General features: G+C 32.1%; 2 protein-coding genes across 5 annotated transcripts; one reads left to right on the forward strand and one right to left on the reverse strand.

The window, feature by feature from the left end:
* Positions 1–1,927: 1,927 nt before the first annotated feature.
* Positions 1,928–14,465, forward strand: LOC115884109 (uncharacterized oxidoreductase YjmC-like). Of its 4 annotated transcripts, none has more exons than XM_030902599.1 (8): positions 1,928–2,014; positions 2,080–2,271; positions 6,533–6,721; positions 6,778–6,893; positions 7,582–7,677; positions 7,788–7,983; positions 12,456–12,607; positions 12,663–14,465. In XM_030902599.1, the coding sequence occupies exons 3-8, from the start codon at positions 6,535–6,537 to the stop codon at positions 12,828–12,830; spliced, it is 915 nt and encodes a 304-aa protein (XP_030758459.1). In that variant the 5' UTR covers positions 1,928–2,014; positions 2,080–2,271; positions 6,533–6,534; the 3' UTR covers positions 12,831–14,465. The 4 variants fall into 4 exon arrangements, with proteins under 4 accessions (XP_030758459.1, XP_030758458.1, XP_030758457.1 ...); XM_030902598.1 differs by having other exon boundaries at positions 2,080–2,235; XM_030902597.1 differs by having other exon boundaries at positions 1,947–2,014; positions 2,077–2,235.
* A 1,599-nt stretch (positions 14,466–16,064) lies between these two features.
* On the reverse strand, positions 16,065–23,196 carry LOC115884091 (ejaculatory bulb-specific protein 3-like). The gene is made up of 2 exons (XM_030902575.1): positions 22,957–23,196; positions 16,065–16,659 (listed from the first exon to the last, which is right to left on the reverse strand). Exons 1-2 carry the CDS (start codon positions 23,138–23,140, stop codon positions 16,463–16,465), a joined length of 381 nt encoding a protein of 126 aa, XP_030758435.1. The 5' UTR covers positions 23,141–23,196; the 3' UTR covers positions 16,065–16,462.
* Between the last annotated feature and the right edge of the window lie 1,802 nt (positions 23,197–24,998).

Below are 24,998 nucleotides of genomic sequence, written 5' to 3' on the forward strand. Positions count from 1 at the left end.
ATTTGATTACCGCGATTTTTAATATGGGTGATTTAAAAGCATAACTTGCGTGATTACAGACTTTCAATCTGTTCTATGACTATAAGCCCCAGCGCCCACAGTGCGACTGTTTTGTGATAAAAGTTGAAAATCAGTTGCGCTTGCAACTATTTTGCAACCTCGGGAACATATAGTAATGTGAAGCTGCACACGAATCGATTCAAACGGGACTATTTTGCAATCAGTCGCAGATCTGTTGTTCGCGATCCTTTCCCGCCGTCGCGTCGCAGTTGTGTTGTATTTTAAAAGTTGCTTGTTTTTTTTATTTCGTCTGAGTTCTGCGTTGTCTTGGTTCTGCGTTGTCTGGTATTGATAATACTTAACTATGTCTTGATCATCTGAGTCCGAATACTCGAAGTTTGACATAGTAACTAATTTAAATTCATATATTTTTTTCCTTTTCATGGGTATGGAGTTTTTTTAAATAAATTGAAAAGATGGAAACTTTTTTTTATGCGACGTTTTGCTCCAACATAGTGGGCTTTTTCAGGCACTTTATTCTTGAAGTCGCCTTGCTAGCACCAGTCTGGATCTGTAATAATACAGACAATCAATCCAAACTCAAGAAAAGAAAAAAAAAACATATATGGATATTATCTAAAGGTTTAAGAAGTAAGAAACAATTAAACTTATTTAAATTGAATACTACACCAACTGATTGAAACTGATTCACAATGAGTTGCATCCGTGTGCTATAGATAGAGGGATATATTCTCTATTATAGATTCGAGAAAACGCTGGTATCAGTCCTAAGGAGAGACCAAGTTAGAGGTGGATAAAACGAAGAGATCCTCCAGCCTCCACCTTACGCGTATCTCAGCCGGAGACAAGCTCCTCGACTGTGAAGGACACGGATGGAAAAACCGTAACCGTAGAAGGGTGTATACCTGCGTAGGAGGTAAATACCCACTTCTTGGAGGATGAACATTCGTTTTCAGAGGAGGATGGGAAATAAGCTTTCTCCCCTACAACAGGAAGTTCCCCATGTGTGATGAGTTATAAATCAAGAAATGGGGACACAATAGATCTTTAAGGTCGCGGTGATTAACACTTTATTGAGTTTTCCACTCATTCTACATTCTTTTATATAACTAATGCAGGTTATCGTATCAACTGATACCGTGATACTTTACGTTAAGTGATCACGACTTTTATTCTGTTTTATGGTTGTAGCTAATGCAGACTATCGTGATAACTGATGATTTTTTGATGTAAAATAGTAAACATTAAAATTATTTTTGAAGTTAGAGTGAAAAACGAGAGAGAAGTGTTAAAAAAGTATTATACATTTTTACCTACTTCGGTTTTATCCATAATATTTTTAAACTATTCTATAAAATTTCAAAATATAAATTGTTTACTTAATACGCTTACTTCACTTTACCCTACATTATTTTGAATTTGTTTGTTTATTGCCTATTTATTTTTTTCACCTTCGGTGGATTTGAACTTAATAATGTGACCATAGGAGATCTCATCAATTTCTAAGAGGAGAGCTCATTTTTGAGATGTTTTATATTACATACACATTTTATATTTGATGTGGACCTACCATAGGTTAGTTTAGTCAAAGTTTACCGTTTATACTCAGTAAATTTTGCTTTCATGTAAAATTTACGTTTCAACAAATTTATTTTACTTGGTGTGATACGAATTCTATATTAGTTAATATTACATTAGTAATACAAAAAAAGAATGAAGAGATGAATACATCACAGTAGTATAGACGTTATTTACATTTACGTTGGGAAGATATTTTTTATGCATATAGAAAATTAAAAGCTACTCACTTTTACTGTTTAATCATTGAATGTTAAATGATAAGAACTTAAAGTCAAACCTATAAATATGTTAAGCTTAAGACTGTTTATTAAAAGGATTAAGATAAGAATATTCCATTATTGTGTTTTTAATTATAAAGTGAAACATTAACTAAACATCAATTGACATTTTACATGCACTGAAGGCAAAATGTGTAAGTAGTATTTTTTATTTTATTAAACAATTATTTATTTTAAAAAAAAATAATTATTTTAGCAGAAGTTGTTTTGGTTACTCCTTTAAATGAAGTCAATCGTTTTATCGTCGATTGTTTAAAAGCAGTGGGGACGAAAGAAGAATATGCTAAAATTTTTGCGGAAAATCTTGTGACAGCGGATTATCGAGGGCATTACAGTCATGGTTTAAACAGACTAGGTGATATCATTTAATTATAAGGAATCGCACAGATTTGTAAGGATATAACAAATAGCTAGATATATAGATGGTTCATCTTTATCAATCGAAAATACTTTGACATTCTTGGACATAAAATAAGGCATTTATTATAAGGGTTTGTTATGTCTAAAAGCATTGGTTTTTGTGATATTTAAAGATATTTAAATATACATGCTATACTAAAAAGGTTTGTCAACACCTTGTACATTACTTTTCAGAATTAATTCTGGTTCTGATTTTCAAACCAGAGAAATAAACTTAACTAGAAAATTTGATTGCTTCCTTAAATGTATACAGGGCTATCAAAAATTGCTGGTTTGTCTGGGTATCTTCATTGCTGTTTATTTTACATAAAAACTTCGTTGTTTCAAATGCAACACTATGTATTTTTTTTAAATAAGTCGAAGTAGATTTAAATACTGTTTCAAACTACATTAGGGTTTTCTATACCTATCTGGCTCAGATTTTGAAAAAAAAAACGATTTTTCAATAAAACTGTAATCAAGATGGCTGGTGTCGCCATGACAATTTTCTAGTAACACTTAGTAGCTATTTTCAAAATCGACATTAATTTATGGACTTTATTTAAATTTATAACAGTTTACTTTTTATTTAATTTACCTACAACAGTTTAGTAAGTAAGCATTTATTATTATGTCAAGAAAAATAAACAAGTAGTTCTTTGATTTATATTACGATGACTTGTAGATATATTGGATTTTCTATAAAAGAACCAATTAAGGCAAATTCATTTTCTTCGCTTCCTTTCATTTTCCGAAATCAAATGTCGATTAGGGTTCACTAAAACTAGTTTTAGTTTAGTTTTTCCAAAACAGTAGTGTGTCATTAATTCATTTAATATAATAATAATTAATTTATGAATAATTAATTGTCGTGCTGGACAGCATTCATTGCGAACTTACCACCAGGTTCAGCATTGGTCTGGTTGTACCAAAGATGCCAAAGAATGGGGTTGGAAGAAAACAAAAACAGGCATTACTCCACTCACAACCTTGACAGATCCAGCTCCAAAATCCCTACTGGCATTTTTATCCTGTAAATGCAAAACCAACAACTGTGGTAAAGCCTGTGGATGCAGAAAAGCAGGATTAAAATGTTCAATGATATGTGCATACTGCAATGGGAAATCCTGTGACAACATCACTGAAGTGTCACTCGACGAGTCCGATGAAGAGGAGTTGGACTTGCCTGTAGATATCCCTCTGGCGGCTGAAGATGAAGAGTTGAACGAACTGAGAGACCACCCTGATGAGCCCAGCACAGCAGATACGATCGTCTTTAAATCAATGAGCCAGGTCCGTCGGGCTTGTGCAGATAAGTTAAAGTTTTTAATTTACCTAGTGGAATAGGCCTTCGGCGAGACCACGTTAAAATAAACGCCCCATATACTTTACCTCTTGGGTGGTGTGGAAACAAGTACGTACATTTTCAATAATTAAAATTAATTATTCATAAATTAATAAGCGAATTAATGATACGCCACTGTTTCATGACAAAATTGAAGAAACTAAACTAAAACTAGTTTTAGTGAACCCTAATCGACCTTTGATTTCGGAAAATCGATTAAACATAATATATCATATTTTACGCAAAATTGTAAAATTTCCAGGGATTTTGTGCCTAAACGGTTGACTTTAGCGAAAATTTTCATAGAACCTTTTTTATAGAAAATTTCATTCTCTTTATTTTTTCTCTCCTCAAATTTTTGCGAAGAACGCATAGTTTTCGAGATATTTACAAAATACCGATTTTGGGCGCCATCTTGGCAAGATGGCGGCGCCGGCGGTGTTTGGAAATGTTCATTTTATGGATTTTAGTTAGGGACCCCAAAACCTATAAACCTGCAAAGTTGCAAAACTTCCGGACTTTTTTGAAAGGAAAAATCCCCAATGACTGAACTACACAGATTTGTAAGGATATAACAAATAGCTAGATATACAGGGTGTCCCAGAAATAAGTGCAAATATTTTAAGGGGTGGTAGATCTCGATAAAAGAAACATATTTTCTCTTTATCGTTTTTCAAATAAGTCCAAAATAACGGAGTTATTTTACTTTGAAAATTTCCAAAAAAAAAAGATTTTTTGCTAAAATTTTGAGAACCACTGGATCTTTTCTGGTTTTTCTTTCTTGTAAATTTAATCTAATACCTATGTTTTCATATTATCATGAAATTATGTTTTTTAACTAAAAACTAAAAAAATTTCCAAAAAAATTTTCAAAAAATTTCGAATTTTAATTTTTTTTTTCGCAAAAAAACCTCATAGGCGTGTTTCTAGGGTTTAACTCTACTACCAGTTAAAATATTTGCACTTATTTCTGGGACACCCTGTATAGATGATTCATCTTTGTCAATCGAAAATAAATTTCCTATCTATAATTAACTTTCACATCCAAAAGTGCAGACTAGATAAATCAGGAGCATTTAAGCATTCTATTAATTGGTAAATGCACACTGCAGGCACCAATTAATAGAATCATATCAATTCTCTCTGATATAGGATACGTGTTCATTTTCAGCAAATTTCTCAGAATTTTTATTTTAACTGACACCAAATGATAACAAGTTGTTAAAGTTGAACTTATTTGTCAGCTTTATTGAAGTAACATCAGGCGAATCACAGCTATGTACAGTATGTCCCCGGATTGTCTTTACAAGAGGAAAGCCTTTTTTTTAATATTGACAAAATTTTTGCTTGTTTTAAGATGGTTAATCCCGTTTATACTTTTCAATATTTCCATATCCTTTTAGAGAAAATTAAAAAAAAACATGAAAATATCAAAATCATTTTATCAAAGTCCTAAAAATCAAAGGCGTTTCTCTGGTAATATAATTTAGATTTTATTCTTTGATAGATAGGTTATTAATTTTGGTTAACATCATGTACTTTGCTATTGTTAAAGTATCACATTTTTCGATAAGTATTATCACCCTTTTAAAATTTTATCAATAACAATATATCAAAGAATGAAATTGAAATTATATTACCATCGAAACGCGTTTTGATTTTTATGACTTTCTAGGAATTTTTCTTCTTAATTTTCCCTAAAACGGTATGGAAATTTGAAAAAGTATAAACGGAATTACCCATTTTAGGACCAGCAAAAATTTTGTATGAAGAATGCTTTTTCTCAAAATGTCAATAATAAAAGAAGTTTTTCCTCTTGAAAAGACAAAATCCGGGGACATACCGTAGATTTTATCAAATAATAAAGATCTACTGACACTAAATCATAAAAATGAAAATATCTTGGAAACTCATTGTTTGAAGGGTAGGCAATCTGAACAGTATTTTGAAGAAACATTTATTCCCCATTGAATATCGGGATAATATACTGGGTGTTTCATTTAAAATAAAAGAGCAACTTGCTTTTAAAAATGACCGATGTTCAATATTAATTTTGTCTTACCCTGTGTAACTTTCTGGGTCAAACTTTAATTTCGTTTAAACTACAATTGGCTATAGGTAATAAATGGCAATGGCTATAGGTAATAGGTTTTAAATAAATTTCTGGCTAAACAGGGTAAATTATAATTTAGGGAGCTATTATTGAAATTTAAAGCATATTCATGGTACATACATATGTCAAAAACCTTACATTTTATGCATATGCTTCTTTAATGAAACTCATCTTTACTTTTCTCATAGAATCTGAAAATCAGTTAATATATAGGGTGTTCCATTACAAAAAACACAACTTTGATATGTAGCTTTTTTGGAGACAACCTGTATAACTCTTTATAATTTAAAAAAATGGTCTAAATTAAACTACATATTAAAACTAAAAGAGTTTCGGACTTTCATTGTCTTTATTTCGCTGACACAACGTTTTGGTCAGAAGTATCACTGACCGTTATCAAGTGTGAACTTCTATTTCATTGCTCACAAAATTTAATTTCAATACAAACTGTCGTTCTCCTTTGAGCCTCCGCATCTAATAAGAGGCGCCATCCTGTATGTAGCCTTTTTAAACTTTTCTTTTTTTCAATTTGGTTCATTTCCTAACAATTCTGTGCCTGAACAAATCGTGTAGTACCTATTAGTTAATCTATATGCGTTGGGCAATGCGTGATTTTGTCGTCTTTCCATGTTTTGCATTTTTCTGGTATTCTTTAAGTTTAATAGTTATAAGATACCAACTTAAAATATAAGTAATGTAAGTCTGAGATTAGACTTATTATCAAGATCAGACTTCTCAAGGTCTTCAAATTACGAACAAATATTTTTTTTTTGTTTGGAACATTTTTTCTTGTAGAAATGTACATCAGCGTAATTCTGAACAAATCATGCAACCCCAACGCTGAACCAGCAGTAGAAAGAGAAACAGTAGCTACAGCGTTAGTAAATGGCAATAATGGTTTGGGATCTGTGGTCGGAAAATTTTGTATGGATCTGGCTATAAGGAAAGCCAAAGATGTAGGAATTAGCATGGTTACAGCTTATGGTACTTATCTTCATTATTAAACGATTTTTTGAATAATAAGAGTTTCTGTGTTCCAGGTTCTAATCATTTTGGTATAGCTGGAATATATTCACTTCAAGCGATGAAGCAGAACTGTGTCGGTATTTGTTTTACGAACACGTCACCTGTAATGCTTCCTACTCGAGGAAGACAAGTAAATATATTGTTATCATGTGCCAGTATTGTATGCTTATTTTGAAATATGCCGTAAATAATATACTTTTTTCCATAGCAACTGTTAAAATTGCCTCATATCTATCAAAAATAGTAGATAAAATAGTACTTTAACCGCAAGGGTAGATTATATGATACTTTAACAGCGAGGATAGGTTAAAAACTTTATTTCTTCTCGCACGTTTTTTAATTGCTTCCATTTTTTTATACAAGTTATTCGGGATTTAAATGGAAGTAGTTTGGATATGGCGTTTGTCGCCTCAGACTGAATATCTGTTGGTAATTTACTTATTTCGTTTTGAGCCATTTCTGGCTCCAATTCAATCAGCAATCGACACGTAAAAGAATTAAAAAATATTGACTCAAAACTGACAACTAAAGAGATAGCTTTATTTATTTGTCAAATTACATAGAAACCAACGTCAACCCAGCACAATATTTTTTCTGCTCGTAATAAATTCCTTGAAATTATAGTTTCTGAATATTTTTTAAAACGTAACTCGCTATGGAAAAAAATATTGTTTTATACACGACGATAAAATTGCATTATCGTCTCCCGAAATTAATTCACTCGCGATTTCATTGCCCGTGAATTAATCTTTTCGGTCCACGATAAAATACCATTTTATCGTCTTGTATAAAAAATAAGTATTAGTTTGATGTTATAGTCTGCGCTGGGAACAAATCCATTATCATTTGGAGCTGGAAATGCACATGATCAAGTTGTTTTGGATATGGCCACTACCACTGTAGCTGTAGGAAAAGTAAGCATTTAGGCAAATATAGAATAAAAATGATGCAATGTCAATAGTAAATATAGGTACTTACATTTCAATGAAGGTTGTTATAAATGTCTCTTGGACTCTTTTATTAGTTAGAGATCAAAAAAAGAAAAGGTGAGTCTATTCCAAAAGGTTGGGCTTGTGATAATGATGGTAACGTGACATCAGATCCATCAGTTGGAATGAAATCTGGTAAGCTTTTACCTCTGGGAGGCGAGGAAGAAAATGGTGGTTACAAAGGTTATGGACTAAGCTTACTAGTTGATGTAATGTCTGGAATTTTTTCAGGTAATTTTGTTGAATTTGTATGTACAGGGTGATTTTCTTTCAATGTTCTCTATGGGTATCTCGGAAACTACTACTACGGTCGGTCAAATGGGAAAATAATTCAATTTTGTGAGATCAAATTTATACACCTTGATATATCATACACCCTAATTTTTGAAAAAGTTTGTGGCTTAATACTAGATATTTCGAAAAAAAAAATTGGTTATTTTCTGAATATATTCCCTAATTCTGCTATAATGGATTTTATAGACAAGTTTTTAGTTAAAAGTTGAAGACAATCACAGCCTAAACGATACCTCTTTTTTTTAAACGAAAACCAGATTTGTTTTTGGCAATCCTATTTTTTTAGATAAGAACCATATTAGTTTTGGTAATAATATTTCTATTATCCATTTCGTTGATTTTAGAAAGACAAAAATAAACCGGTCCTAGTGCCTGGAGATCCAGAAAGAATATACGTGGCTCAAGTAGATATTTCGAAAAAAAAATTGGCTATTTTCTAAATATATTCCCTATTTCCGTTAGAATGGATTTTAGACAAGATTTTAGGTAAAAGTTGAAGACAATCACATCCTAAACGAGACCTCTTTTTTTAATCGAAAACTATATTTTGCCATGATCTGATAAAAAGTGTTATTGTTAAGCTTCCAGCAACACAGGGTGGCACTTATCATACCACGCCGAGGCTCCTAAGAGGAACGGTAGTTTGAATCGAATTGAAATTTTGGGACCATTTGACCCGAAACGTTAACGTGAAATAAAATTAATATTGAACATTGGTTACATTTAAAAGCAAGTTACACACTAGGGTGGTCGTTAAAATTTATTTATTTATTTTCTCCGGCGCTGCCGGAGCGGCGCGGCGCCCCCAGAAATTCTTCCTTTTGACGAAAAACGGGATTTTTTTTGGTTTTAAACACAAAGAACACGTGCCAATTGAAGTTTTCTATGAATATGTGGCCATTGAAGTAGCAATTTGTAGCAATTTATTTGGCCGTCGACACGTGTTCTTATTGTTTTAAACCAAAAATATTCCCTGTAGTTTTTCGTCAAAAGGAAGAATCGTTTGGGGCGCCGGAAAAAAATAATTTTTAACTACCACCCTATTACACACCTAGTATACTAGGTCTGGCATTTCTGGTATTAGGTGCGGATGTTCGTATGTACGAAGAGTACGGTCAACACGCTTAGCAAAATAAGATATACAGGGTGGCCAACTAAGAATGGACGCCGGCTGTATCTCAGAAACTACTTATCGTATAACTTTGGGAAAAAAATTCTAATGAGTAAATCGACCAAGAGAAATCGCTGGAAATTATTTACAAGTTCGAAAAATGCCAGGTAGGGGGCGTTTCTCTAATAGCCAATCAGAAAACAGGGTTTTTCTCAAAAATATGCTGGTGAACAGGTATTTTAAATATTACTGTTGTAATCACCGACAAATTTGTAATTTTTTTGATATAAAGTATTTTGCTCTATCTCATAAAATAAAGTGGTGGGGAAAGGTTAAACCCATATTTATTAAAATAAGGATAAAACTCTGGTTTAGGTGACGCGATTTAAACAAACTAGGGCTCGTTTAAAAGAGCTTTTCTTCCTTAATGATCTCCAGTATAAATTTTGTTTCCACAATTTTTTTCGTGGTAGCTAGAGGGCACTGTTTGACATCATAACAGATATTGCGCTTTTGCGTAAAAAAATTAAATAGGAGGTTATACTTCTCTTTGCACAGTTAAATAGAGCACACAATTTCCAAAATATCAGCGCAAACCGCAATTTTCTATCTTCTCTCTAACCTGAGATCTAAGAGAACAAATCATGTTAGGCTGCCGCTTAGGATTGTATTGTCAAAAAATTATAGTAGTAGGCTAGGAAACAAAAAAAGGTAAATTGGTTACGTCAAAATATCAAAACGTTTAAGTTCAGTTTTCGTGCATCCGAATTTCGGGCGTTTTCTTAAAAAAATGACGTCATAATTATTTAAACGTGTTTATGTAACATTATCATCCATCCATATAATTTTTACGAATTTCCTGGTTAATGATTGAACTTTTTTAAATATCTGAATGAAATGTATATATAAAAAAAAAAAAAAAGAAAAAAATAAATGTATATTATCCATAATTTCTAAGAAATTACTTGCCAATTTTGTTAGAGGATCCATCATGATGGATCCTCTAACAAAACGCCCCCTAGCGGGCATTTGTTGCAATTTCATCAGCATGAATGCAGTTGGTATAGTTGAGGCAGTGGAGCCGCTTATTTTGCTATGAATGTGTGGGGCTTCCTGGATACTACTTACTTTAGTAGATAGAGACGCTGGAACGGCATTTTTCCATGGCCAGCTGGGTCATCGGATTCAATATGCCCGGGTTTTAAATTATGGGGTCGAATCAAGAACGAACATGGATAAATAACAATTAAATGGTATTAAAATGAAATTAAAATATATGTTTTGATATTTTGATGTAACCAATTTACTTCTTTTTGTTTCCTAGCCTACTACTATAATTTTTAGACCATATAATCCTAAGCGGCAGACTAACATGATTTGTTATCTTAATATCTTCAGTTAGAGAGAAGATAGAAAGTTGCGGTTTGCACTGATATTTTGGAAATTTTGAGCTCTATTTAACTGTGCAAAGGGAAATATAGCCTCCTATTTAAAATTTTTACGCAAAAGCGCAATATCTGTTATGATGTCAAACAGCGCCCTCTAGCTACCACGAAAAAAATTATGGAAACAAAATTTATACTGGAGATCATTAAGGAAGAAACGCGCTTTTAAACGAGCCCTAGTTTGTTTAAATCGCGTAACCCAAACCCGAGTTATCCTTATTTTAATAACAGCAAATTTAACCTTCCCCCACCACTTTATTTTGTGAGATAAAGAAAATACTGTATACCAAAAAATTACAAATTTCTCGATGATTACAATAGTAATATTTAAAATACCTGTTCATCTGCATATTTTTGAGAAAAAAACTGTTTTCTGATTGGCTATTAGAGAAACGCCCCCTAGCGGGCATTTTTCGAACTTGAAAATAATTTTCAGCGATTTCTCTTGGTCGATTTACTTATCAGAATTTTTTTCCCAAAGTTATACGATATGTAGTTTCTGAGATACAGCCGGCGTCCATTCTTAATTGGCCACCCGGTACTGAATAAAGACAGAAAGGAAGTATTTTCCCAAGCGCATAGAATCTAGCGTCAGATTAAGTGGTTATGAAATAAATACTTCGTATTTTTGCTCTCTCCGACTTACTAGATTGCCATAGCGATTCACTTCTATAAATGTAAACGCCGCGCCGCGCCGATTCAAGGTTTCGCTTACTAGCAGGGTATAGAAGGAAACACCCCGTATTTTGTTACGATATTTCGAGAAATAAAAGTAACTATAAAGGTATAATTATGTGACAAAAGTTAGCTAGATGTAAACAAATGCTAAAAATGCTTCCATACCTATTCACTGCATAAAATGATTCTCTTTTTTCTTGGAAAATATTTTTGCATGCTAAAATTTTCTATGTGTATGGATGTTACTACCAAAAAGCAGCCACAATCATTTCTCTCAGGTTGACAATGGATGGTCGAGTTAGTAAACACTGAGTTTTTAATATATCTCCATAAAAAGCCCAGACTAGGTAAATCAGAAGCAGTTAAGCATTTTATGCATTGGTGAATGTACACTGAGATCATCAATTAATAGAATCATAAATCAATTCTGTCTGATGTAGGATATGTTTCCATTTACGGCCGATTTCTGAGAATTTTTTTTGTTTTAAGTGACACGAAATGATTGACTAATTGATTGATGATTTAACTAATTGTTAAAGTTGAATTAATTTGACAGCCATGTTGAAGTATCGTTCGGCATATCACAGCAACCGAGATTTTATCAAATAATAATGATCTACTGACACTAAAATTACTAGGAAAATCTTGTTCGGCAACCTTAATAGTATTTTAAAGAGACATAACTTCCCCATTGAATATCGAAATAATGTTCCATTTAAAATAAAAGAGTAAATTGCTTTTAAAGGCGACCAACGTTCAATATTAATTTTATCTCACCCTGTATGACTGTTTGGGTCAAGTTTTAATTTGATTTAAAGTACAATACTTCTTTGAACTAAATATTAAGCTGTAACGCGCCAATTCCAATTTAGGTAGCTTTTATTGAAATTTAAAATTTGTTCTTTATTTTATACTACTATATAGAAAATGTAAAATATTTCAAAAACTTATATTTTAGTCATATATTTCTCTAATAAAACTCACCTTTATTTTTCTTTTAGAATCCCGAGATACCCATAGAGAACATCGAAATAAACTCACCCTGTATATATGCTGAGAATGAGTATTATTTTTTTCTTAGATCTCTAGCGTCGAATATTAATAAGTTGATAATTATTAACACTTCATCATAATCAATATTGTTTTTATTATTTAAGATTAATGCTTACTTTTAGGCTCAAATTATGGCACTAACGTCCCAATGTTCGGTGGCGTGGAAACCTCCAACTTAGGACAAACCTTTATTGCAATCAATCCAGAAGTATTTGCACCTGGTTTCCAAGACAGGCTGTCAGATTTGTTAGGCTTAGTTAGAAACACAGAACCAGTAAGTCTTAGTTTTGGCAATCCTAGTTTTATTATCAATTTCGCTATAATTTTAGAAAGACAAAACTAAACCAGTCCTAGTGCCTGGTGATCCAGAAAGAATACACATGGCTCAAGTCGATAGTCAGGGTGGATTGAGATATATTCAAGATCAACGTATATCATGTGCCAAATTAGCTGAAAAGTTGAAGATTCAGCCGATGAAATCGTTTGAATTGAAATAATAAAGTTATAATAATAAATATTTAAGTTTAAAATTATGTGTGATGGCGAATACTACAATATGATCGAAAAAAAGGCGTCAGCGATGGCTATGAAATGAAGATCGTTTTTAATTTTAAATGTAAAATAGGGATGTTGAAAATGTAACTACTCGTTACTCATCTATATCCGAAGTAAAAGGTACCGAATTTAAAGCCATACAGTTACTTTGATTACTATTACTACTTGTAGTATTTATAATGGGTCGTACTTATACGTAATGTGTATAGTATTGCATTGTAAAAATGTTATCAAATGCGAATTCTACGAAAACATAATAGTCGTATAATAGTATCTAGGTTATTTTCCAAATACCCTATTTTACAAATAATAGTATCTAGGGTATTTTCCAAATACCCTAGATACTATTATACGATTATTATATTTTCGTAGAATTCGTCATTTGATTACATTTAGGATATAATACTAAGCATATTAGGGATACGATTACATATTACGATAAGATAGATTAAATGATAAATACTATAAATAGTTAAATTTTCCCCCCTATTTTCAGTAGTTTCACCCCTTTAAAGACCTCTGTGTAAAATTTCATAGTTCTAGGACATATTTTTTTAATTTTTTATACTTACAATATTTACCCCTAATTTTATTCCCTTAAGAGAGAATAATAAAATGTAATTGAACACTAAGAAGCGATTTTCGGAAATTCAACTTTTCAGAGGGTGAAACTACCGAAACTAGGGTTGGAAATTTGTATTTTTTTAAATACAAATTGACGAAAGTGGATACTAGATTTTTGAAAATTTATTCCCTACGAGGGTAAAGTTTGGTTTGGTTAGGTTAGGTTAGGTTGTAAATAATAGTAATAATGTAAATAGTAATAATAGTAAATAATAGTAAAATAATAATGTAAAATACGTGGTGAAATTTTGTATATATTTTTTTAAAATTAGTCCTAGGGGTATGATATTTTGAATAGAGATTTCTTAAGTGGCGAAGCGTTTTTTTGGAAACTCACCTCCAAAGAGGGGAAATAAGGGGTGAAAATTATTTCAAAAATTTATTATAATGGGTTTTAGAAGTATGAAAGTTTGCGTAGAAGTTTCTTTAGATCCATTTTTAGAAATTCGCCTTTTAAGGGTGTGAGATGAGGGGTGAATTTTCAGAAAAAATATTTTAGTAGTATGAAGATTTATTATATATAAAATTTTGTGCCCTTAAGTGATATACTATGAAAGTTCTATGAAGTAAGTACTATGAAACGATTTTTAAAATCCCCTAAGAGAGTGAAAATAGGGGTGAAATTTTGTACAAATGAACTTTTGAATATTTGTACAAAAAATTGTTATGGTTCTAGAAGTATTAAATTTATACACAGAGAGTCCATTAAATGAAAAAAGTGGGTAGGAAGAATCTATTTTTGAAAATATATCCCTTAAGCAGGTGAAATTAGACACAAAGGTTGACAATAGTTGACAAAATTGACATCAGTACCAAAATCATATATTATATATGATTAAATATTAAAATATAAGAAGTAATCATAGTAATCAAAGTAACGATTATCTGAAATTATTACTTATAGTAGAGTGCTTTAAGCCCTTATGAGATACAAACCTCCGAATTCATTTACTGTGAACGAATTTTTATAAAACTTTTTGCATTGTATTGTTAATAAGATATATTACAAAGTTTACCTATTTAAATTCGTTGCTTTCACTTTAGTATTTAAATAAACATACACATATACAAATGCATACATACAAGATGGCTCCGTTTTCCGGAAAAGATCTGTATCAGGATTCCTATCTGAGATTTTCACTCCAAGCCTTTTTATATAATATATATATATATATATATATATATATATATATATATATATATATATATATATATATATATATATATATATATATATATATATATATATATATATATATATATATATTTAATAGTAGCATTTCAAAAATATTTTTATAGATATACGGGGTGAGTCAAATATATATCATTTATTTATTCGAGTTTAGTGAATTTGCTATAAAATTCTGGTTCCAAAAATACCTTAATACCATAGAGTATATTAAATGGTCTTTGAATTATGATCACGTCCATGAGGACGTCAATATAGACGTCCAGAAACCTTCGTATGAGAACTTCTAATCGAGACGATCGACTTATTGTAAGTTTATCGCTAAGAAACCGCCGTTTGCCAGCTTTTCAAATTGATAACGAATTGCACTTAAGAACCGTACATATTAAGTAACGGACTACAAGAAGAATACTAAATGAAGCAAATCTTATGTCAAGTAGGCCTGCTACGGGACCAGAACTTGCTAGATATGTTGACTAGGCCCAAAAGCAAAGGCATGGTCTTAATGTAAAAATTACGAAAAATGTTAGTGCCTTCTTTAAAACCGAATATTTCCAACAAAAATAAAGCTAATGAGATGAAGCAAAAAACAAACCATCGAGAAAGGATGTATCTAGATGATAACATAATTTTTAAATTTCTTGCTGTTTTAACATATTTTACAGGGTGTTTCAAACTTTCATCAAAAATATCAACATTTTGGTTTCCCTCGTATAATTAACAGATGGGGAGTTTCATTTTTAATTTAGAAAAAGATACTAAGAAGTCAAATAATTTGGCAACACATTGCTTAAAAAATTATCAAAATCGGCCCATTAAAAGAAAATATATTAACCTTTAAAATACATCAAAGTTTTAAGGTGCCCATTTTTCGTGTCGGTGAATGTATTTCAAAAACTATACATTTTAGTCATATACTTTTCTAATGAAACAAACCTTTATTTTTTTACTAGAATCCAAAAATCTATTAATATATAGGGTGTTCCATTACAAAAAACATAACTTTGATGTGTAACTTTTTTTGCGGACACCCTGTAGAACTCTACATAATTTTAGAAAATACTTTAAATTAACTCACATAAGCTCAGAAAATTTCACTTCAATACAAACTTTTGTTCTCCTTGCAAAAACCGCGTCGTATATGACGCGCCACCCTGTATAATTCAATTTCAATCAAAATTTCAATGATTAGAATATAAGCAGAATAGGTATAGCTTATGTATTAGATTTATTTATTTCAATAAATTTATTTAGAAAAAGAATTAAAAAAATCAAAATATTAAGAAGGAAATAATTCAGAATTTACTAAAATTACTAAAATAAAAAATTAAAAGTAACGAAAAAAAAAAATGGGTAAACATTTTAGTGTTTTATCTATAAAACACAGTATAGAAGGTTTCACATTAATACATTCAAAGTAATTGAATTCCGAGATAAAAGTCTCTGGGCACTCCACTATTAGTAGTCGAGTAACGATTCGTAACGAGTAATCAAAAGTAACGAAAATCAAAATCACTAATGCAGACTTATATGGGAAATGTCATCGATCGTCATTTCCAAGCAACTGCACGCCGTTTTTTTTCGATCATACTGTATTTTACTTCACGGAATGGAATAAATTAGCGTCATAGCATCTACCAGAACAATAGTTGGTAAACATGAGCGAATAAAAAAGTATTCAATGTAACTTTAAAAGGTTTTGGATTTTATTTCTACAGTTTTTATCATTATTATATACAATAGTAGAGCTACAACTCTAAATTACAAGCTGTCGAGATCGACTCCTCTGCTCTCCTTGTATTGCAACCGGTACTCTCCAGTGGGATCATACTTGACGGTTAGTTCATGCCAAGAGACTTTCTTATTCTTCGCCAAAAACGTTAGAATCTTGTCATATTTCTCTTGTCTGCTCGGTGAACAATTTCCGCAGTTGGTGGCAAGTGCATCCGGCAAAAATTCTAAAGATTTAATAACGTATTAATCATTTTGTAACATGAGTGTTCATAAATTAATTTCTCACGCTATTTTGACATAGTTGTGAAATCATTAGGTACAGGAAATTGGATAGTTCCTTGTAATTATACCGGGTGTTGCATCGTCGAGCGGGACATAGGAAATCCCATGTAAATTTTAATGGGGTCAATTATTGGCTTCCCTAATTATTTTAGAGAATAATTCTATTTAGGTTTATTGAAGAGCACTAAAACCCACATTCAAAAGAATAACTTTAGATATTTTTGATTAGCCCGTTTACGAGTTATCGCCGATTTCTTTTTAAATATTTATCCTTTCTTATGGCCCTGTATTTACTTATGAGCACCAGTCAAGGTAAAAGATAACTGTTAAATGAAGTTGCCATTTCAGAAATTTATCTATTTAGTGCTTTATTATTATTATTAAAAACTCATACCTACATCGACAATATTAGCCACGAATTACACTACCGAAGAAAAAGTATTGATGATTAAATAGTATTATCAAGGAAATAGTTATCAAAAGGTGTCGGACATGTTTGCTATCCGAATAGACCGATACCTGGAAAATTTACAATCGCAAGGAATATCCAGAGATTTGAGACCAAAGGTACCCTAATAAATAACTGCAGATGTGAAGCAAGGCAGGAACAAAGAGAAGATGCAAGAAATGATACCGACTTGGAAGTTTTATTGTGCGTGGAAGAGAACGATGGAAAGATCAGCACAAGGAAACTTGAGGATGAAATAGGAATAGATCACACTTCAACGTTTTGAATTTTCAAACGGCATAAATACTATTCCTTCAAATATGAAAAGCACCAAGAGCTTCGAGATGGGGACGAAATACGGCGGCAGGCGTTTTGTTTTGATATGATGGAAAGAACAAACACGGATAGGGAATTTAAAAAAAAACATATGTTTCACTGACGAATGCACGTTTACCTTAAATAATGAACCCAATGTTCAAAATTTTAAAAGAAAACCAACACAGGTTTGTCGAAACAAGGACGCAATATCCACAGAAAGTAAATGTTTGGGCAGGGATATTTGGACACAATATTATCGTACCATTATTTCTTACGCCAAATTTAAATGCAGAATATTATTTGGTTTGGTTTGGTTTGGTTTGGTTGTGAACTACTAGAAAATCATATTTTACCTGCTTTATATGATGCCGCTAGGGAAAATCAGGAAGTTTGGTACCAAATGGATGGCTGCCCGGCACATAGTATACCCTGGCTGTTCGGGAATATTTAGACAATAATTTTAACGGAAACGTTATTGACCTAAATCATACAGTAAATTGGCCAGCAAGGTCTCCTGATATTTCGCCAAATGATTTCTTTCTCTGGGGCCATTTAAAAAACAGGATATACAAGGATAAAAAATACCCAAATCTAGACGAGTTAATTAATGCTATTTCTGCCGAATGCAATATAATTTCAGTTTACCAACTAGTGAATGTAAGAAGATAATTTTATGATCGCCTGGGTTATTGTCTAGCAGTCGATGGAGGAATATTTGAATATCTTCTTAAATCCTAAAGTTCTAACAATTTAATAGTACTTAAGTATAATTAAGTATAGTTATTGAATATTGTAATAATACTATAATTAACCTTGTAATTGATTACTTTATTTTACTTCAATGTTAATTTGTATTTATAAATACATCTTTAAGATTTCCGATGTAGGAATGAGTTTTCAATAATAATAAAGCTCTGTAATAAAGCACTAAATAGGTAAATTTCGGAAATGACAACTTCATTTGACATATATCTTTTGCCTTGACTGGTGGTCATAAGTAAATACAGGGCCATAAGAAAGGAGAAATATTTAAAAAGAAATCGGCGATAACTCGTAAACGAGCTAATGAAAAATATTTAAAGTTATTCTTCTGAATGTGGGTTTTTAGTGCTCTTCAATAAACCTAAATAGAATTATTCTCTAAAATAATTAGGGCAGCCAATAATTGACCCCATTAAAATTTACATGGGATTTCCTATGTCCCGTCCGACGATGAATATACCGAACACCCGGTATATTTATTTACATACCGGGTGCGTCTCAAAAGTGGCTCACCCCTATAACTTTTTTATTTTTTTAAATAAAAAATACGAGATTTGGTATATTAGTATATGACATTAATTAGGATTGATTGACGTATTCAATTGTTTTCGATCATTTCTTGCTTCACGAGAAATAACTACAACTTTTGATTTTTAAATTACATCCTCGGTATTTTATTATTTTATTCCATAGAATATGACACTCTGAATAGAGTGACATATCATATGTCAACTGTTGACATTTTCGCATATGTTTTTTTTTGAAATTGTAACATGCGGGTCATAACAACAATTTGACTAGAAATACTAAGTGTGTCGTATTAAATTATTCGTAAAAAAATGTTTTTTTCAAATATGCTAATGAACTATTAATTAACCTAACCCTCACAGGCTCCTTGATCAAAAATTAGTGTTTTTAACACAGCCATAACACTTTCAATTTTAATTTAAAATACGATTTTTTAAGCGAAAATGTCAAAAGTTGATGACAAAAGTCTATTCAGAGTTCATGTGGGGAGACGATATGCACAATTTAAAATTATTTTGAAATATACAGCGTGTTTCAGAATTAAGATCCATACCAAAGTTATATTTTTTCTTATAATACACCCGGTATTTTATTTCATTTTTGGATTCTTGGGCTCAAAAAAGGTATTTATTATAAGGGTTAAATATGTCTAAAATCTTTGGTTTTTGAGATATTTAAAGATATTTAAATTTGCATACTACAATAGAATAGATTATTAACACCCTGTACATTACTTTTCAGAATTAATTCTTATGTTGAGTTTAAAGGTAGAGAAATAAACTTTACTGAAAAATGGTATTGCCTTCTTAAATTTATACAGGGCTATCAAAAGTTGCTGATCTATTTTAAGGATATATTTTATACAAAAACTTCGTTATTTCAAATGCAACACCCTGTATTTTTTAAAATAAGTCGAAGCAGATTCAAATGCTCTTTCAAACTACATTAGGGTTTCCTATACCTATCTAGCTTAGATTTTGAATAAAAAGCGATTTTTAAATAAAATTGCAATCAAGATGGCTGGTGTCGCCATGGCAATATTCTAGTGACAGTTAGTAACTATTTTCAAAATCGACATTAGTTTATAGACATTATTATTTATAATTTATAACATTTTACTTTAATTTTCCTACAATAGTTTAATAAGTAAGTATTCATTATTTTATCAAGAAAAATAAAGCAGTATCTGCTGGCGAAACAAATAGATATGTTACTAGAGATTTTATTTTGTCAGGAAAAATGCTTCTTGGCCTCAAGGGCTTATGGTCAAAGATATCCAAATAGAAATCTTCCTGATAAGCGTTCCTTTGAAAAAGTACTTGTCCTATTTCGCTGAGCTGGGTAGTGTGGTTTATAAACCACACAAACCTATTTGCAGAAACCTGTCGTTGGAAGTGAAGAAAATGAATTTGTCGTAATTGGCTCTTTTATAGAAAATCCATATATCTACAAGTCATCCTAAATTAATCAAAGCACTACTTCTTCGTTTTTCTTGATAGAATAATAAATACATATTTAATAAATATTATTTATTAAACTATTGTAACTAAATTAAATAAAATAAACTGGTACAAATTTAAGTCCATAAACTAAATTCGATTTTGAAAATAGCTACAACTGTCACTAGAAACTTGCCATGACGACACTAGCCCTTTTCGTTGACATTTTATTGGAAAATTGTTCTTTATTCAAAATCTGAGCTAGATCGGTATAGGAAACCCTAATATAGTTTGAAAGAGCATTTGAATCTGCTTCGATTTATTTAAAAAATACAGGGTGTTGTATTTAAAATAATAAAGTTTTTATGTAAAATAAATTCTTAAAACAGATCAGTAATTTTTGATACCCCTGTATAAACTTAAGAAATCAATAACATTTTTCTGTAAAGTTTTTTTCTCTGCCTTTAAACTCAGCACAAGAATTAATTCTGAAAAGTATTGTACAGGGTGTTAATAATCTATTCTATTGTAGCATGCAAATTTAAATATCTTTAAATATCTCAAAAACCAAAGATTTTAAACATATTTAATCCTTATAATAAATGCCTATTTTGGGACCCAGAATCCAAAAGTGAAATAAAATACCGGGTGTTCCATAAGAAAAAATATAACTTTGGTATGGACCTTAGTTCTGAAACACCTTGTATATTTCAAAATAATTTTAAATTGTGCACATTGTCTCCCCACATATACTCATAAAATATTATATTTCTACATCTTTCAGTTTTCGTATAATCAACAGAGGCGAATGAGGTGCGCCACCCTGTATGTACGAGTGAAAAGTTAACATAATAGTTTAGCTAATTGCAAATTTGTATACATTTCATATTAATTGACAAAAAGTATAAAAAGTATAATAAACATTAAAGATCAACCACATAAATGTATTTTCAAAATATTAAGAACAGAGAATAAATCCTTTTTAACGGATTGTTTATATCAAAATTCTAAACTAAGAATGTAACACCGATTATACCGTCGATTGAAAGACTTTAATCCTTCAACCAACGTTATTACGAACAGAAAATCATAATTTATTAACATATTTTTAAGTACTTTAAACACCAGTTCAATTTTTAAGAGAATATGGTTTGTTTTATTATTTATATTTTTTTATTATCCAACATATTTATATTGTATATCCAGTATGCTGAACATCCATCTGCTGGTGTATTGTAAGGTTCCAACCCCCAACTAGTAATATCTATTAATAAAACATCAATATTTCTAAAGAAATACGAAACTGAAGCACTGGCACTGTCGCTATTTTAACATAATCACAGCAAGTTTTATACCCCATCTACTTCCTCTAGGAGATACGAGACCTCGTCGTTGGTGGGGAAGCTCCTATTCACGTGCTAGGGGAAATTCCCTCTAGAACTTTGGCTGGATCTAAGGACCATCACACTATCTTGTCTGTGGCAGTAGTGTCGTGGCCAAGGAATTGCACCAAGACATATAACGACGCCGGATGGGACTGCCTTGTCCGTCATACCGAGTACTCTCTACTATCTATATACCACATCTACTGTCATATATCACGATAGAGGGTGTGTCTTGGCTTAACCGCCCGTACCAAGAGGAGACAACCTCATCAAAAACCTAACTCTTACGATGGCAGGACCAGGTCAAAGTGTTGCGTAGAAGACTAGATAGAAAACTAGCCTCTACTGGTCTCAACCTTGGGGCACCAGGGTATCTCGTCTCGCTTATTTCTACATGCAGGGCTCTGTAGAAGTGGATCGACTAACCGTTTCAGTGTATCATAAGCTTTGCCAGAACTGAAGAGAAAAGAGATCGAGTCGGCGAGTCTCGAGGGAGGAGGGGCATGGTCATGGTCAGGTCCTCACAATAGGAATTCACCTCAAATCGAAGGAGGCAATAGAGGAAGAGGGAATATATCCTCTATTATAGATTCGGGACAACATCAGTATGAGATGTAAGGAGAGACTAAGTTAAAGAGGTGGAGAAAATGGAGACAGATCCTCCAGCCTCCATCTCGACAATATCTTCGACTGTGAAGGGCACGGAGGGCTAAACCCCAACCGTGGCAGGATGTATACCCTCGCAGAAGGTAGATGTCAACACATCAGAGGATAGAGGATGAAAAACTGTTGTTCAGAGGAGGATGGGAAATACCCTGTCCCCCCTACCACAGGAAGGGCCACCATGTATGCGTTATAAACTGTATGTTATATGATGATGAGTTATAAATTGTATGACGACTTATAACTCAAGAAAAGAGGACACAGTAGATCTTTAGAGTCGCGGTGATTAACCCCCCTCCCTATTCTACATCCTCCATCCAGGATTTATCTCATGCAATTATCTTGTCAAGTTTTGAGCTTTCCAAGTATAAGCATTATGGTGTTACAATAAACAGTTTTATGCAATTTGATGAAGACTCACTGACTCATCAACATGTAAATTCATTCTTTAATATGTTTTGAACTCTCAAACCCATTCGAAATATGAAATTGTAAACAAATAAAATGTATTTAAATAAAATATTAAAAAAATAGTTCAAAATATTTTATATTCTCTTAAAAACTGACTTAAAATAGTAATGTAGCCAAATTTGGTTTTAGAGGAATTGTAAAGAGTTTTATTGACTAGGTAATAAAGATGTCGAAAATAAATATATTCAAAACATTTTAATAAAGATGTTAATAAGTTATCCTTACTTTTTAATTCGTTTCCTTCTGGTGTACAGGGTCCTCTATCCAAAAGACAGTTTACGTAGTTGTTCAATAATCTTTCACTTGCCAAAATCTCTTCGTAATCGATACTGTCAAACCTTGAAATCGATTCATCTGCCTGAATTATCGCAACTGAAACAATACATAACATAACTATTTTTGAGTGCATCTTATTTGCATTTAATGATGTGCGTTGTTAAGAAAAGTGCACGCATATATGAAACTGATGAAGGATTTAAATACTTTTATTCTATGTTTAATTGAACGTTTGGATCAGAAATCTCTAATTATATTAAATGGGCTTTTTAAAATTAAAGGTTTGGATGGTAATTTGTTTCCTTGGATCTATGAAATTACATACGTATTAAAATTTCTACTATGTTGACGTAGGAAAAGCTTTGTTTTTCTCTTACGATCGGGAATTTAGAGTATTTTTATCGTAAAATAATCTACAATTAGAAACAAGTGGAAATTTTCTCTTTCAATTTTATTTGCCGAGCAAGGTTTTAAACGTGACTCAGATACATTGTTAATTAATTATGTTTTCCTATATATACAAACAAGGTATGTCAATAAAAGCAATGACATTTCAATGATTCGATTAAAATTTATATTACACAAACAGTTAAAAACAATAGTACAAAGGTTAACACCAGTGATAATTTAGTTTTTTAAAAGTATCTTAAAGTTTTTTTTTATAAATACCTGAAATTCAATTAAGTTTTATTAAGAATTATATACAGGGTGGCGCCTCTCTTACGAGCGTGGAGGCTCTAAAAAGAACGACAGTTTGTTTTGAAATTAAATTTTGGGAGCATATGTAGTGTAATTTAGAGCATTTTTTAAAAATATTAATTTCTGCAGAGAGTCACCCTCTCTCTCTGCAGGACAATAAACTGTTAAATCTTATGATATATGCCCAGTAAAATCGTACATACAGGGAAAGAACCTGATACAGGGAAAGAACCTGACCAGCCGTCCAGGACTGTATAATTAGTAAAATGGCGCTTATCAGAGGTTTCCTCTGGACCTCTCAAATTAGGTAGCTTTTATTTTGAAAATTAAAGTTCACTCTTCATTTTCATAAAAAGTTAAATATGTGAAAAACCTTACAGTTTAGTCAAATGTTTTTTTAATAAAACTCACCTTTATTTTTTTTTCCTAGAATCCAAAATCAGTTAAAATAAATGTAGAATGAGTGAGATGGGGGTTAATCACCGCGACCTTAAAGATCTATTGTACCCTTTTCTTGAGCTACAACTCATCATACAGTCTAACTTATCGTACTATCCCCTCTGTCCCCCTGTTGTAGGTTTTTTTTCCATCCTTCTTTGACAACAGACAGTTCTTCTCCCAAGGAGTGAACATCTACCTTCTACAAGTGTATACACCATTCCACGGTTGGGGTTTGGCCTCCGCGACCTTCATAATCGACGAGTTTGTCTCCGGCTGAGGTATCCGTGAGGTGGAGGTCGTAGGATCTTTCCCCATTTCCCTCACTTCTTTAACAGACCTGATACCGATGTTGTCCCGAAATCTATAATAGAGCATATTTCTCTCTTTCTCTATTGTTTCCTTGGATTTGAGGTCAATTTCTATTATGCAGACCTGACCATGTCCCACTCGCAAATCGCAGCTGGCCCACATTTTGTGAATCGTTGTGTCACCTTTTCTAGAGCCATTTGCTGGTGGGTGGTCAGTTCAGCCTTTGGGAGTACCAAAATCCTTTGGCAGTATCAAAATTTTCACTTGTTCAGCAATAGCGGTAAAGCTGGTGATACGTCTCTGCTTGCCTCCCGGTGTTGGACGGCTTTCCATTCTGGCTTTTTTCTTTCCTTGTCGGAGCAGTGGTGAGAGGTTCTTGCTCCCTCTCTTGCTCTTTGGTGGAGATGCACCAAGCTTGGTTCCTTTACTCTCCACTTTTTTGAGCAGTGCTTTGGTTTTTGCTTCCGATATGGAGCAAGTCCTTCGTGGAGCAGTCGGAGGTATAGCCGTACTTCTGCTCCGCTAAGACATAGTATCTAGCC

This window comes from Sitophilus oryzae, unplaced genomic scaffold (genome assembly GCF_002938485.1).
Source record: "Sitophilus oryzae breed Bouriz unplaced genomic scaffold, Soryzae_2.0 scaffold_2014_pilon_pilon, whole genome shotgun sequence".
NCBI classification, from domain to species: Eukaryota; Metazoa; Arthropoda; class Insecta; order Coleoptera; family Curculionidae; genus Sitophilus; species Sitophilus oryzae.